Genomic DNA, 13,763 nt, shown 5'->3' on the forward strand with positions numbered 1-13,763 from the left:
TTTTTGCTGCGTGAAAGGTCGCACACGTCGACGCGCAGCTTCTCCGAGAAGCGGCGGTGGTAAATGGCGAGCTCCAGTACAACGAGCCAAGGAGTCGTGCATCAGTTGCCCTCATGGGGACGACCCGTCGGAGGAGACACCGAGAAACTGGTACGTGAAACGGAGCGCACCACCGTGACTGACACGATTGCAGCGCCCGAGCCAACTTCTACACGACCTCACAGCCAAATCGTCCAAAACAATGCGCGGAACAACTCCCCACATTATTGAAGTACATGTATTTCATACGCTTGAAAATGGTCTCACGTGTCGTGTGATGCTTGTCCTTTCAGTTCACGAAACTCGAAGACCACACCACTCAAACCACGTCGACGGTGCCGATCGACCGACCTCTCTTCGAGCCCACGCCTGGAGCAATTCTATTTGACGAGTACATTCCATTCAATACGCATTATGCAAAGCTATCCCTTCGCAACAACGACTCGGTCGCGCGGCGGATCAAGATCCTTCCGCCAGACTCGCCTTTCTTCAAGATCAAAAAGTGTACCGCCCACGACAAAGACGGAAAAATTGCTGCAGGGATGGAGATTTCGTTTCAAATTGAATTTCTTCCACAAGAGCGCAAGGAGTACGCGCTCGATCTGGTGTGTTGCACAGAGCGCGAAAAGTTTCTCGTCCCGATTCGAGCGCGGGGGACATTTGCTGCGCTGTCCTTTCCCGACGAGATCGATTTTGGGTCTTGCCCGGTCAAGATCAAGTGCTCCAAGGTCATGACAGTCCATAACATCGGGACAAAAGGTGCCAAGTTTGTCTTTACAACGACGCCGCCCTTCAAGATCACGCCTCAAACGATGTACCTCGACATCGGAGCGGCGATTCAAATGGAGATTGAGTTTATCCCACAGCACACACGGGAGCGCGAAGGAGAGCTTGAGATCCGCGACGACAGCGGTCGTTGCTCGTACGTCAGACTAACGGGCGAAGTGACGAACCTCGAGGTGTACTTGAGCCATCCCATGGTCGAACCCAGCCCTGCCTACATCACGTTGAGCTCCCGCAAACGCATCAAAATTTGCAACGGGAGCGACCACCCCGTCGAGTTTACATGGAAGGCGTACGCAGGCCACAAAAACGAGCAGAGCGAGCGCGATCGGCTGCTGTCAGAGTTGCATCGCATGGAGCTGGCGGAAATGGACGACCTGCAAAAGTCCACGGGGCCCGAGGTCGATGCAGAACAGGTCGACGCGGTTGGGATCTTGCAGCGCAAGTACAAAAATTTGCGAAAAGCCGTCGTTGAAGACCCCATGCACTTCCTGGACGATTGTTTTCAAGTCGAGCCGGCAACTGGCAAGATTTGGGCCCACTCGGAAACGGAAATCACGGCTACGTTCAGTCCGCGAACGGCTGCGTTCTACTCGTGCACGGCGTTTCTGGACGTGTCGGGGCGAGACACGCGTCTGCCGCTGCAAATACGAGGCCAGGGCATCGGCCCCAAAGCGTCGATTCTATACGACGACCTGTTTGACTTTGGCGACGTCTTTATCAACGACCCGCAAACCCACGACTTTAGCATTCAAAATCGCGGCGAAATCCCGGCCGAGTTTGCGCTGCTCGACGTGGCGCTTCCCCACGGCGTCGACATTCACTTTGAGCCGAGTTCTGGAGTGTTGGGTATCAACGACACGTGCAAGATTTTCCTCACGTTCTGCTCGGCCGTCCTGGGCGAGATCAGCGTCAATTTCAACTTTAAACTGAACGGGTCGGACGAACTCCTCCGCGTGCGGTTCCGCGCACACGTGATTCCGCCCATGTTTCAGTTTGACACGGACAAGGTTGACTTTGGCATTGTCAGCTTTGCCTTTCTCCAAACAAAGTACGTAACGCTGTGCAACACGTCGCGAATTGCCATGGAGTACCAGCTCCGGATTCCCCAAGACGGCCTGTACAAACACAAGGAGTTCCAGTTGACGCCGTCCGAGGGGACGTTGGCGCCGTTTGGGAAGCAAGAAATCTGCATCGACTTTACGTCCGTCAACGTGAAGCAGTACGAGTACTTTCTCGTCGTCAGCGTCAAAGGCGTCGGGTCCGACTTGTTGAACGTCCCGGTGACCGCCCAGTGCTTTGTGCCAGAGGTACTCGTCGTCCGGTCCGAGCTTGTCTACGGCGACTGCTTCTTGCGTTACGCCCACTACCAAACGCTGAGTTTGACCAACATGAGTCCGTCCCTCCCAGCCAAGTACGACTTTGTCGACCAAGACGACCATTCGAAAGTCGTCGCGGCGTTCGTGCCAAACGAGCTCAGCGGTGTGATTCCACCCAACTCGACCAAGGATATTCAAGTGGCACTCATTTGTGAGAAACTCGGGAGTATTCGCCTCCCCATGCACGTGCGCATCGCCGGATCCATCGACTTGCCCCTGGCCGTGACCTTGAGCGCGCTGGGGAAAGGCCCTATCGTTGAAATCGACTGTGACTCGATTGAGTGGGGCAATTGCTCGTGCTTGGTCGACCATCCCAAGAGCATCGTTGTCGTCAACAAGAGCTTGATCCCTGCCTCGTTCAAGACGTTTATTCGGAACGCGCGCAGCAAGTTCGCCGTCGACAAGAAGGACTGCCTCCTCGCGCCAAACGAAAAGGTTCAACTCGTCGTGACGGCCAACCTGGACGACACGGTTGTGTTCAAGGAACAGCTCCACATCCTGGTCATGGAAGGCGCAAACATCTTGATCCCGCTGAGTGCACGCGGCACAGGGACTACGATGTGGGCGCCGACTAACATGAGCTTGATCGACTTTGAGTACCAAATGACCCACAAGCAGTGCGAGTGGAGCTGCACCTTGGAGAACAAGGGAAAACGAGGCCAAATTCTCACGTGGGTCAACAAAACTGTCAAGCAAGCGCAGCTCGAAATGCAGCAAAAGTTCAAAGCGCTGCAAAAGATCAACAGCAAGGCGAGCCTATCGAAGGAGAACGTGGACGGTCCGCTTCCAATTTTTACTGTGTTTCCGACCACGATCGAGCTCAAGCCGCGAACGGCGTGCACATTCTTCTTTCGAGGCTTCAGCAGCGCCCCCGGCTTGATCAAGGAAGAGCTTGTGTGTGAGACACGAATCGGGCAGGAAAAGAACCCAAAAGTCGCGTTTTCGACTGAGATTTGCGCCAACTTCATCAACCCCAAGATGGAGACGTCCCAGGCCACCGGCATGTCGTTCTCGTACGTGTATGCCCCGAACGTGGAAATTGAGACCCAGACACGACCGCTCGTCTTTACAAACGTGTGCGAACTACCGCTCACTTTTGTGCTCAAGACCCAAGTCCCGTTTGCCGTCGACATGTGGGAGGCGGTGCTTCAGCCCCAGGAGAGTGTTGCGCTGAACGTTGAGTTTTACCCTGGCTACAAAGATGACCACATCAGTCGCGCGATCAGCGGGAAGCTTGTCACGTCGTACTCGGGGCATCCCCAGAAAGACACCATCGACCTGAAAGGGGACATTTGCTTCCCCAACCTCGAGTTTGAGTACTCGCGAATTGATTTTGGGAGCATCTTGAACGACACGCAAAAGTCGCTGTCCGTGAAAGTGACCAATATCTCCAAGGTCCCGACGTCCTTTCACTGGGTCTTCATCGAAGACGAGAAGGAATCGCGCGCGATGGCGACGACCAAGCGTCCATACATCCCCATCAACCAGGTCTTTGACATTTTGCCGATTCGAGGTGTCCTCCAGCCACAAGAAACCGAGTCGGTCGAGTTCATCTTTTACGGCCATGCAAACCGAAAATTCAAAAGCATTGTCGCGTGCGAAGTTGAAGGTGGCCCCGAGTACGAGCTTACGCTGTCCGGGGAAGCATCGTCCGTGAGCTACCGGTTGGATCGCCCGTATATTGATTTTGGGCCAGTCGTGTACAACAAGACAGAAGACCGCGAGTTTTGCATCTTGAACTTGGGCAAAGTTGCATTTAGCTTCACTATCAGTTTGGACAAGCTCAGTCGACCAGGGATAGCCGAAGTCAGCCCGATGTCAGGACGAATTTTTGCCAACGACAAGCAGCGCATTTCCGTGCGCTTCCGCCCAGGTATTCCCGAAAACATGGTCGAGACGTTGTGGCTTGAAGTCGCGCACTTTCAGCCGGTTGAGTTCAAAATGTATTGCCATGGGATTTTTGCGTCTCTGTCGGCCAATTTGCCTCGAGGAAACCATCCAAATTGCTCTGTGAACGGCGTGCAGCCAAAATGGCGCGACTTGCTGAGGATAGCAAAAGACAACATCGAGCACCCCAACTTGGACGCCATTCCACCGACAGTCGCAACGTGCGAGACAACCACTCTTGGCCTAACGCGGCCCAACTCGAGAGCGCCGCCTCCGCTTCGAGCGAACACCAATTCGACAGGTGCCAACAACGGCATGAGCACGGACCGTGGCAGCATGTCGTCGCGCATGACGGGGCGGACCACGTCGAGGTTCACTGAGCGCGTCACCACGACAGCCCGCAGCACGACCAAAACACTGGCGGGGTCGCCGTCGAAGGAACACGTTTTCGATCCGTTGGCAAAAATGACGAGTTTCGATGAGCTCGATATCGACACGGAAGCGTGCCGCGTACTCTTCGTGCAGTATCTGCTCAAGTCAGGACCGGAAGTGGCAGCAATGGAAGAATCAACAGCGGCGGAAGAGCCCAAGGCACTGACAGTCCCGACACTTAGCATCGCCAAACCGGCGCTTCCCCTGCCTACGGTGACGCAAGAGTCAAAAAAATCCAAGAAACCCTCCATGGAGGACGGCGTCGAAGACATTGTGGCCAAAGCGACCAACACGGAGTTCATTCTCAGTCAGTACATTCTCGACTTTGGAAACGTCGTGTCGGGCACCCACCGCGTGAAAAAATTCCTGCTGACAAACACGGGCCAAGTCCCAACGAGTTTCCAGATCGACAAGAATCTCGCTCTTGCGCGTGGCTTTTCGATCGAACCCGAGCGCGTGGTGCGACTCTTGGAGAAAAAATCGATCGAGTTCACCGTCACGTTTCAAGCGCGGAAGAACGGTCGTCATGGAAGTCACGGCGCCAACATCTTTTTGGAAGTCAAGAACGGGCCGTGCAGCCTCCTCACGCTCAAGGCCAACGTCACCGTGCCAGATGTTGTGATCTCGCAGGACACGCTGGATTTCGGACAAGTGCTCGTCGGGCGCTCCCACGTTGTGTACACGCAATTCCACAATACGAGTCCGGTGGGGGTCGAGTGGAGTTTGAAGAAACCGATCGGGTCGTCGCGGGATCTGAGCTACTTTCGAATGGAGCCCCAAAGCGGGCTCCTTCACCCCGGCACCCGATGCAACGTTCGCATCGAGTTCATTCCGCTGGAAGGACGACTGTACCATGTCAAAGTTCCTGTCAAGATCAACGCAAATCCACGAACAAGAGCGATCAGTTGTTCCGGCGAAGGGACCGAGTTGCGTGTGACCTTCAGTCCGCCCATGGCGGAGCTGGGACCACTTCTGCCATTTGGCACACCAGTGGAAAAGTTGATCACGATGAAGAATGACTCGGACTATGCTATCGAGGTATACTCGTTGGACTTTGACCAGCAATACAAAGACGAAGAGGAGATCCTACGAAACGCTACGGGGTACTCGGACGATGACTTGCTTCGACTGCCCCTTCGCTTGCCAGGCGACTCGTTGCCGCCAGAATTACTCAACCAAGCTGATGCTGCCGACGGAGCTGGCGGGCCGACGGTGGCAATTGCCACGCGGCGGATGAAGCAAGAAGCCGCCGACTACATCATCCTCGGTCCACCATGCTGCGGGAAAACCACCCAGGCACAGCTGCTGGGTGAAAAGGAAAACTTTCCTGTGTGGACGATCGAACAAGCCGTACTAGCTGCAAGCGTTGAGGAGACGGACGTGGGCAAGACAGTTCGAAAAGCACTGAAGCTTCCGTTGATTCCGTGGGATATGCCCCCAGTCGAAACCCCACCGCCAGACGAACACGTGGACGTCCATGACAAGAAAAAGAAAAAGAAGGAAGACGAGCACGAGGTGGTCGTCGAGCCCCCGCCGCCCGTCGTGGAGGAAATAGTGTTGTTCACATGGGAACTGCTTCGAGATATCCTGGAACGGCGCATGGCGATGGACGATATGAGCAATGGCAGTGTCTTGGATGGGATGGAGAATCCGTACCTGCCTCCCACGGACACGTACAAAGCAATTGCGCAAGCTATGGAAGGTGCAACGATCTTGCTCTTTTCCTTTACGGAAGACTTGTACGAGCAGCTCGTCAGCGACATGATCAAATCGGTCAATGACAAACTCCATGACCTCGAGATGACGTCGGCGGCCGACGAGCTCCCTCCCGCCGTCACTAACAACGAAACACTCGACATTCTCGAGGAGGAAGTGGCCACGTCGCCGCCGTCTCCCGAGACTTCTCCTGACTCAGTCGCACCAGATGACGTTGGCGAAATCCAGCGCATCCACGGGATTCTCGACAAGTTGCATTTTCAACTCGAAAACGGAACGTTTGAAAAGTACACGCACGCCCAAGTTGCAATCATGGAGAAAATAAAGGCAAGCTTGCTGACACCGCCCGTCGACGACGAACCCGCCTTTTCCGACGCAGACCCGACACTCAGCACTTCGCGCAGTAACTTAAGTCAATTCTCGACAGATTTTGACGCAGTCCCTCCACCCACGACGACCACGTCATCCCCCTCGACTGCTCACGAACGTCCTCACGGTGGCGACGAACATGTGCCCCCGCTGGATGGCCAAGATGTGTCCGCCGCGGACACTCAGAAGACGAACCGTGTGTTAGTTCTGAATGAAGTCAGTTTCACCGAGTATGGCCCGCCACTTGTCATGCATGGCGCGCTGCATGCCGCCATTGAGAAATTCACCCGCGAATTGCAGTCGTCCCACTTGGTTGTGCCGCCTCCAGCGTCCTACCAGCTTGTAAAGAGACCGTACTACCGCAGTTCGAGGAAACCTGTCGTTCGATTTCAAATTGCGTCCGAGAAGATGCGTTGGATTTTGCCCCCGCGTGGCGAATGCTCGTTCTTCGTTCAGTTTTCCAGCAACGAAGTTGGCACGTACGACAACACGCTCGGGTTTGAAATCGTCGGCGGTCGACGGGAAGTCAGTTTGTTCTGTCGGGCTAGCTGCGCCGTACCCACCATCAACAGCGACCCGCGGAACGTGTTTATGAGTCGCGCCAAAGCCAAATCGGACGGAGGTATTGTCCAGAAAAAATACGTTCTGTCCAAATCGCAGTACGAATTCGGCCCGTTGCTCATTGGAAAGCCGCCGTCGTTGCGGGCGGAACCGGTCGGGTCCGATCCGTACAAAGCGGCCAAGGTCACAAACGCCGAGGTGTTTCGAATATCAAACGCGTCCAAATACACGTGCCAGCTCCACTTTGCGTTTGAAAAGGTCGTAGAACAGCCCGTGTTTTTCGTCGAGCCAGCGTCGGTGGACTTGCACGAGGGCGACACGGCCGAAGTCATCGTGTGGGCATTTCCAATCGCAAAAGGGCTGGTCGAAGACACGCTTGTGTGCTGCATCGTAGACAACCCCGACCCCGTCGTCTTTCCCGTGTCGTGCATTGGGTGTGTCCCTTCCTTACAGGTCACGGGTGTCCCCGTGGTGGGTGAGCCCCCCGAGAAAGTGATGGATTTCGACCGGCTCTTGCTCAACAGGCGCGAAGACAAGCAGTTCACTGTGGCAAACACGTCCGAGATTCCTGTAGCATGGAAACTTGGGCTCGGGAATAGCCCTGCTGAGTTTGAATTTGCACCAAAGGAAGGCGTGCTCAAGTCAAATCAACGCGCGACTGTTGGAGTCTCGTTCACGGCGTCCAAGGAAGGGCTGTTTGGGTTCCCAGTCGACGTCGAGTATTCGGACGCTGAGAACGGGTTCCATCCAAACCACATGGAGAAAGTTCAGATCAAGGCCGAAGCGTACAAGATCGACGTGTGTTCGTTCGAAGGGGACTCCGCAGTCGATAGCGAAAAAATGAACGGGATGCTGGACTTTGGTCTCATGCGAGTCGGCGATTCCGTCATGAAGAGTTTTCAATTGCGGAATCGCGGCAAGTACGACATCAAGGTGCTGCTCTCGATCAAGCGAAACAAGGAGCTGTTTCAAATCAAGCCGTTAGACGCGGTCATTGCGCCAGGCAAAGTGCAACCGATTGAAGTCACGTGTCGGAGCGAGTCGGAGATTGTCCTTCGCGACTGCAAAGATATCAAGTGCGTCATCATGGAAAATCTGACAGGGGAAGTGTACAACGAGTTTCCCGTCCTGTTGCATTGCCGCGTCGTGTTTAGCAAGTTCCGATTGCAACCGGCGCGGGGGCTGAGCTTTGGCTCGATGCGGTTCAACGAAGAAAAGAAGACGAAGCGCCTCGAGTTGCGCAACGACGGCGAGTTTACGTTCAAGTTCCGCGTTCAGCCGCACAGTGACGCCCCGTCGCCGCTGACGCTGGACACCCCCGTGGACCCGAAACCGCTACAACTGGGGCAATTTAGCATTTTTCCCAACTCTGGCACGTTGGATCCAGGTCGCATCATGGCATTTGATGTGGGGTTTCAGCCGTTGGGAGCAGCCGTCTTTCGAGAAATGTTTCGTTTGGACGTGAGTGGTCGCGACAGCGCCAATGAAACGGAATCGGCCGCGTTGACGTACGAGCTGAATGGCGAGAGCTGCTACCCTGGCATCAACACGACCGACATGGAGAGCATCTTTGAAGAGCAGGCGGTCATTCGTACGTTTGGTCTGGAATCGAATCAAGAATTCCGACCCCGCAACCAGCCCATCTTTGCCCAAGTCGAGAAACTGTTTGACTTTGGCGCGATCATTGTGTCCAAGAGCGTGATTGAACGATACAAAATCTCTAACCCGACCAAGGTCCTGGCGTCCGTCACCTTTTCCATCAAGGGGGACGCCGACGAGGCGCCGCCTACGTTCACCGTGCAGCCTAGTGTGTGGGACATTCCTCCGCATGAACACCGCTATGTCAATGTTCACTTTAAGCCGGTCGCGATGCGGATGTACCATGCCGTGTTTACAGCGTCAGTCGTGGATGGGGCGGACCCGGCATGCAGTCAGCTCCAGTTCGACGTGCGAGGGGAAGGCACGATGCCGTGTGTGACGATTGAAAAGCCGACGTTCCGAGAGGCGTCGGGGGTTCTCGCACTCGCGTTTGGCCGCGTGCGTGTGGGCAAGTCCAAGGACATGTCGCTTCTTGTGCGCAACGACGGAATTGTGCCAGCGACAGTGATGTTCAGCATGCCCACGAGCACCAACTTTTCGTTCCCGGACTCGCACAATTCGGTCACGATGGCCCCGAAGACGTCTCAAGCATTTGAAATCACATTCAAGCCACTCAAGGTCCACGAGGAGCTGTGTGTGGCCAACCTGAAGCTGAGCGTCCAGTACAACCAGTTTGAAGAAACCATTGTCAAATTGACGGGGCAGGGGTATCGGGAGTTCGTGGTTCTGGAAGACTTGAAAGACGAAGACGAGATGAACTTTGAAGACGTGGATTTGGACCACGTCCAGGCCAAGCCGGAGGAAAAGACGTTCAGTGTGGCGAATCACTCGACCGACATGGTGCGCTTTGCCTGGCCTATCCACACCAACGTCAAGTTCGTCCCAACGATCGGCCACCTCTTCCCCAAGTCCCAAAAACATATCCGTGTCACGTTTACCCCGACGCCAGCCACCCCTGCATATATCCAGGAACGGATGGCACTTCAGCTGCAGAAAATCAAGCGCGTGGACGCCACCGACTGGGACGACAGCATGAAAGTAGCATCGAATGACCAAGTCACGAGTGCGCCCGAGCCAACGTTCGAGCCCGACGGCGCGTTGAATCCGCTGTCGCTGCAAGTGTTTGCCGTGGCCGATCAAGCGCAGTATTCGTGCGACGTTGAAACGATCTTGTTCAAGAAAACGTTTATGTTTCAAGCGTGCTCGTACAAATTCACCCTGACGAATCCGTCCAAGATTCGATTGGGGTACTCGTGGAGCTGGCTATCGCTCACGACCGTCGACGAGATTCCGTTTTCAATTGCCCCCGAGAGCGGTGAAATCCCCGGCGGCGACGTGCAAGAGTTCATCGTTCGGTTCGCTCCAACCGAAGTACACGAGTTCTTGTTCAAGTTGACAGGCCACATGAAGAACGGAAAGGAGCACGTGATCCAAGTTCAAGGGATTTCGTTGCGGCCCGTGTGTCATGTGGACCTCGAGCAAAGCGATTATTCAGCGCGACGGGCGCTCAACTTGGTCGGTCCAAGCGGCGAACTCGGACCGCTCGATCCGTCTGTCCGTGTCGTCGAAATGGAATCGCTCGGGATTCGAGTTCGCAACACGAAGCGGTTTTACGTGATCAACCCGACCAACATCTCGTACGAGTTTGTGTGGATCCCCGAAGGCAACGTGAATCCGTGCTTTCGCTGCGCCACGCCAAAGGGGCTCATGTTGGCCGGGAAGCGATGCGAAATGGTATTTGAGTTCACCCCGCAGCAGATGGACCTCCAAGAAATGTTTTGGCGTTTGAAGATTCCACAATTTCAAGTCGACCAGTTGTTTCTGTTCGTGGGCACGACATCCGAGCCACGTGTGCTTTTTGATCGAGGTGGCGTCAATTTTAGCACGCTACTGCTGGGGAGCAGGGCCGTCCACAGCGTGCACCTGATCAACGACGAGCACCTTCCGTTCAACTTTGCCTTTGACAAAGTTAGCTTCTTGGGCGAGAAGCCCGTCGTGAGCTTAACGCCACTGTCCGGTGTTGTCCCGCCCAACAGTCGATGTCCTGTCGAAATCGAGTTTGCCCCGGTCGAAGAGAAGCAGTACAACTTTAACATCAACTGCCACATCAAGCGCAAACCCAGCCGACTAAGCTTGAACATTAAGGGTGAAGGGTACGCAATTCACGACTTTGTCGTCCTTCAAGAGGACGAGGGCTCGTACAGCGCTGCGCCGATTGAGCCCAACACGGTGCAGCTCCTGGACTTTGGTATTGTTCGCGTCAACGAGAAACTGCGCAAGTCGCTCGTGATTTCGAACGCAGGCAAGTTCAACTTTGAATTCAACGTGAACTGGGCATCGGGAACGCATCCGATGGTGACGATTGAACCGATGCATGGCACGGTGCGGAAGAACGACAAAGTTAAGTGCAACATTACGTTTTCGCCAACGCTCGAGACGTCGTTGGATTCGTTGCAGCTTGTGTGCACGACGGCCGGGTCCCGAGAGTACATTTTCAAGCTCCACGGGAGTTCCGTCCCACCGGCGGTCGAGTTTTCGTTCGTGTCGCATGACTTTGGCGCTTGTTTTATCGCTGAACCCGACGCGGTGCCGATTGTAGAAACCATTGTGCTGCGCATTGCCAACCAAGACGCCGACATGGACATCAGCATCGACTGCTCGTTTGAGAAGCGGTCGCATTTGCGGGTGCAAGTTCAGCCGACGGTCCTGGGGCCGCACGACGTTGTCGAAGTGCCCATCACGTTCATTGCACGGACCGAAGGCAATTACGAGGAAGTAATCCCGTTTACCATCAACGGCACCACCGTCGTCAACGTCACCATCAAAGGCGAGGGAATTTACCCCAAGGTGGAACTGGTCGGAAACGTCCAGCAAGTGGTCAACTTTGGCACGCTCCAAATTGGACAGTCGCTGTCACGCTTTATCAAGCTGCTGAACCGATCCAAGCGCAAGACGTCCGTGGAGCTCATGTCGCCAAACCCGGACATCACCATCTTCCCGCAGCACGACATTCAACTGAAGCCGCGTGAATCCGTCGACGTCGAACTCCGTTTTGCCCCCACCCGGCGCATTCAGTCGTTTCAAGAAGAATTGTCGATGGAAATTGCTGGCACGCGCAAGAAATTGCTCGTCATGACGGGGTGGTGCCAAGGCATGGACGTGCAACTCGAGACAGAAACGCTTGGGTTCGGGTCAGTCGTGTTTGGGTCCCAACTCGTTCGCAAGGTGCTGCTGCAGAACCGAGGCGACCTCGTCGCCAAGTTCATGTGGGACTTGAAGCGGTTCGGCGCGGATTTTACGATATCGCCAACCGAAGGCATGATCTTGCCCAACCAAGACAAGCAATTCGAGGTTACGTTCCGTCCGCAAAAGATAAACGATGACATTCGCCATGACAAGATCCCGTGCGCCATCGAGGGCGGCGACTTTGTCACGCTGACGCTGACAGGGTCTTGCGTTGCCATGGTCGAGTCCGCAATGAAGGAGCTCGTGTTCGAGTCAAAGGTGCGAAAGGAAACGACAAAAGAGATCGTGATTGAAAACAAGACGAACCAACCGTGGAATTTAATCCCCGTTGTGACGGGAGAGCACTGGCATTGCATGGAGAATGTCGCTGTGCCGGCGGGAGGAAAGGCCACGCTTCCTGTCACGTACTGTCCTCTCACCATGACCCAGCTCGCAACGGACCCTCGAGAACGACCGAAGCGGCACACGGGCGGCATCTTCTTTGCCATCCCGGACGGATCTGCGATCAATTACAACTTGGTTGGCACAGCGTCCGAGCCGGAAGCGATGGACACAGTCCAAGTCAAGACTCCCGCGAAGAAGTCTTTGCCGATGAAGCTCCCGATCAAGAACTGGCTCAAGTGTGCACAGGTCTTCGAAGTGCGGATCGAAAACACCCATAAATCGACGTTTGTCCAAGGCGCCGACACGATCACCGTTCCACCCAATTCGCAGCGAGACTACGGACTCAAAGTGTATGCGTACACTGAGGGCCCGAACGAGTTCAAGATCACGTTCACCAACCCTGAGAACGGCGAGTACTTGTTCTACTTTGTGCACGTGGATGTGACCGCGCCGGGTGTGATCGACACGCTCGTGTTCCATGCCCCAGTACGGCAAACCGTCAAGAAACTCATCACGATCGAGAATCCGTTCCCGGAGTCGACCGTGATTCAATTCGATGAAGGAACGAAGTGGTGGCGATGTTCGTCGCCGTGTGTGCGTGTGCGGCGGTTGGGCGAGCTCACGGCCCGCACAGAGGGGGCATTCGAGGTCGAGTACAGGCCGCTGTTGCACGGCGAGCCGACCGAAGTGGACTTGACTATTTCGTGCCAACCGTTGGGTGACTACAACTACAAGCTTCACTTGAGCACGTCGCCCGCAGGGATTGATCGAATTTTGTACTTTCACGTTCCGTTGGGTGGATGCCAAACCCAAGCGTTCCGCTTCCAGTCGTTCGTGTCCAAGCCATGCGACTTCAAGTGCCTCGTGCACCAGCCAACGTTTTTCAACGTGAGCCCGACGGTCAAAGTGGACGCGTCCGACTGGGACGGCGCCGAGTGCACCATCTCGATCAAATTTGAGCCTGAAGCGCTAGGCGAGATTCGTGACACGTTGGTGTTGACATCTGACCACGGAGGCGAGTACAAATGCACGTTGCAGGGTCAAAGTGTGCCCCCCCTGCCCCAGGGACCGTTTGTGTTTGCCACGACCAAGGAAATCGAGTTCAAGAACGTTTTCAACGCAGCCAGGGAGTTTGTTTTCACCATGGACAACCCGGCATTCAGCGTCAACACGAAACAAGCGACAATTGGCCCCAAGTCCGTCAAATCCGTGGTCGTCAAGGTCGAGGACCAGTCTGCGCCAAAGCCCCTCGTCGGGAAATTACTCGTGACATGTCCCGCGCTCGTCGACTTGCCCCCATGGGTGTACTACCTCGAGGCGGACACCTCGGACAGCAAAAAATAGACCTCCAGCCTGTAAATTATGTAT

General features: G+C 55.1%; 1 protein-coding gene across 1 annotated transcript; it reads left to right on the plus strand.

Moving 5' to 3' along the window:
* The first annotated feature begins 1 nt into the window (after nt 1).
* H310_08827 (hypothetical protein) lies at nt 2–13,763 on the plus strand. Its single transcript, XM_008874735.1, has 3 exons — nt 2–150; nt 194–271; nt 333–13,763. The coding sequence occupies exons 1-3, from the start codon at nt 64–66 to the stop codon at nt 13,737–13,739; spliced, it is 13,572 nt and encodes a 4,523-aa protein (XP_008872957.1). The 5' UTR covers nt 2–63; the 3' UTR covers nt 13,740–13,763.

Source organism: Aphanomyces invadans (assembly GCF_000520115.1).
Source record: "Aphanomyces invadans strain NJM9701 unplaced genomic scaffold supercont1.18, whole genome shotgun sequence".
NCBI lineage: Eukaryota > Oomycota > Saprolegniomycetes > Saprolegniales > Verrucalvaceae > Aphanomyces > Aphanomyces invadans.

Excerpts from the sequence above, each read along its gene's own strand:
- H310_08827 (XM_008874735.1), top strand. The coding sequence starts at position 64 with ATGGCGAGCTCCAGTACAACGAGCCAAGGAGTCGTGCATCAGTTGCCC. Across the intron at positions 151-193 it reads GAGGAGACACCGAGAAACTG|CGCCCGAGCCAACTTCTACA; the intron begins GTACGTGAAACG and ends ACACGATTGCAG. Across the intron at positions 272-332 it reads CAACTCCCCACATTATTGAA|TTCACGAAACTCGAAGACCA; the intron begins GTACATGTATTT and ends TTGTCCTTTCAG.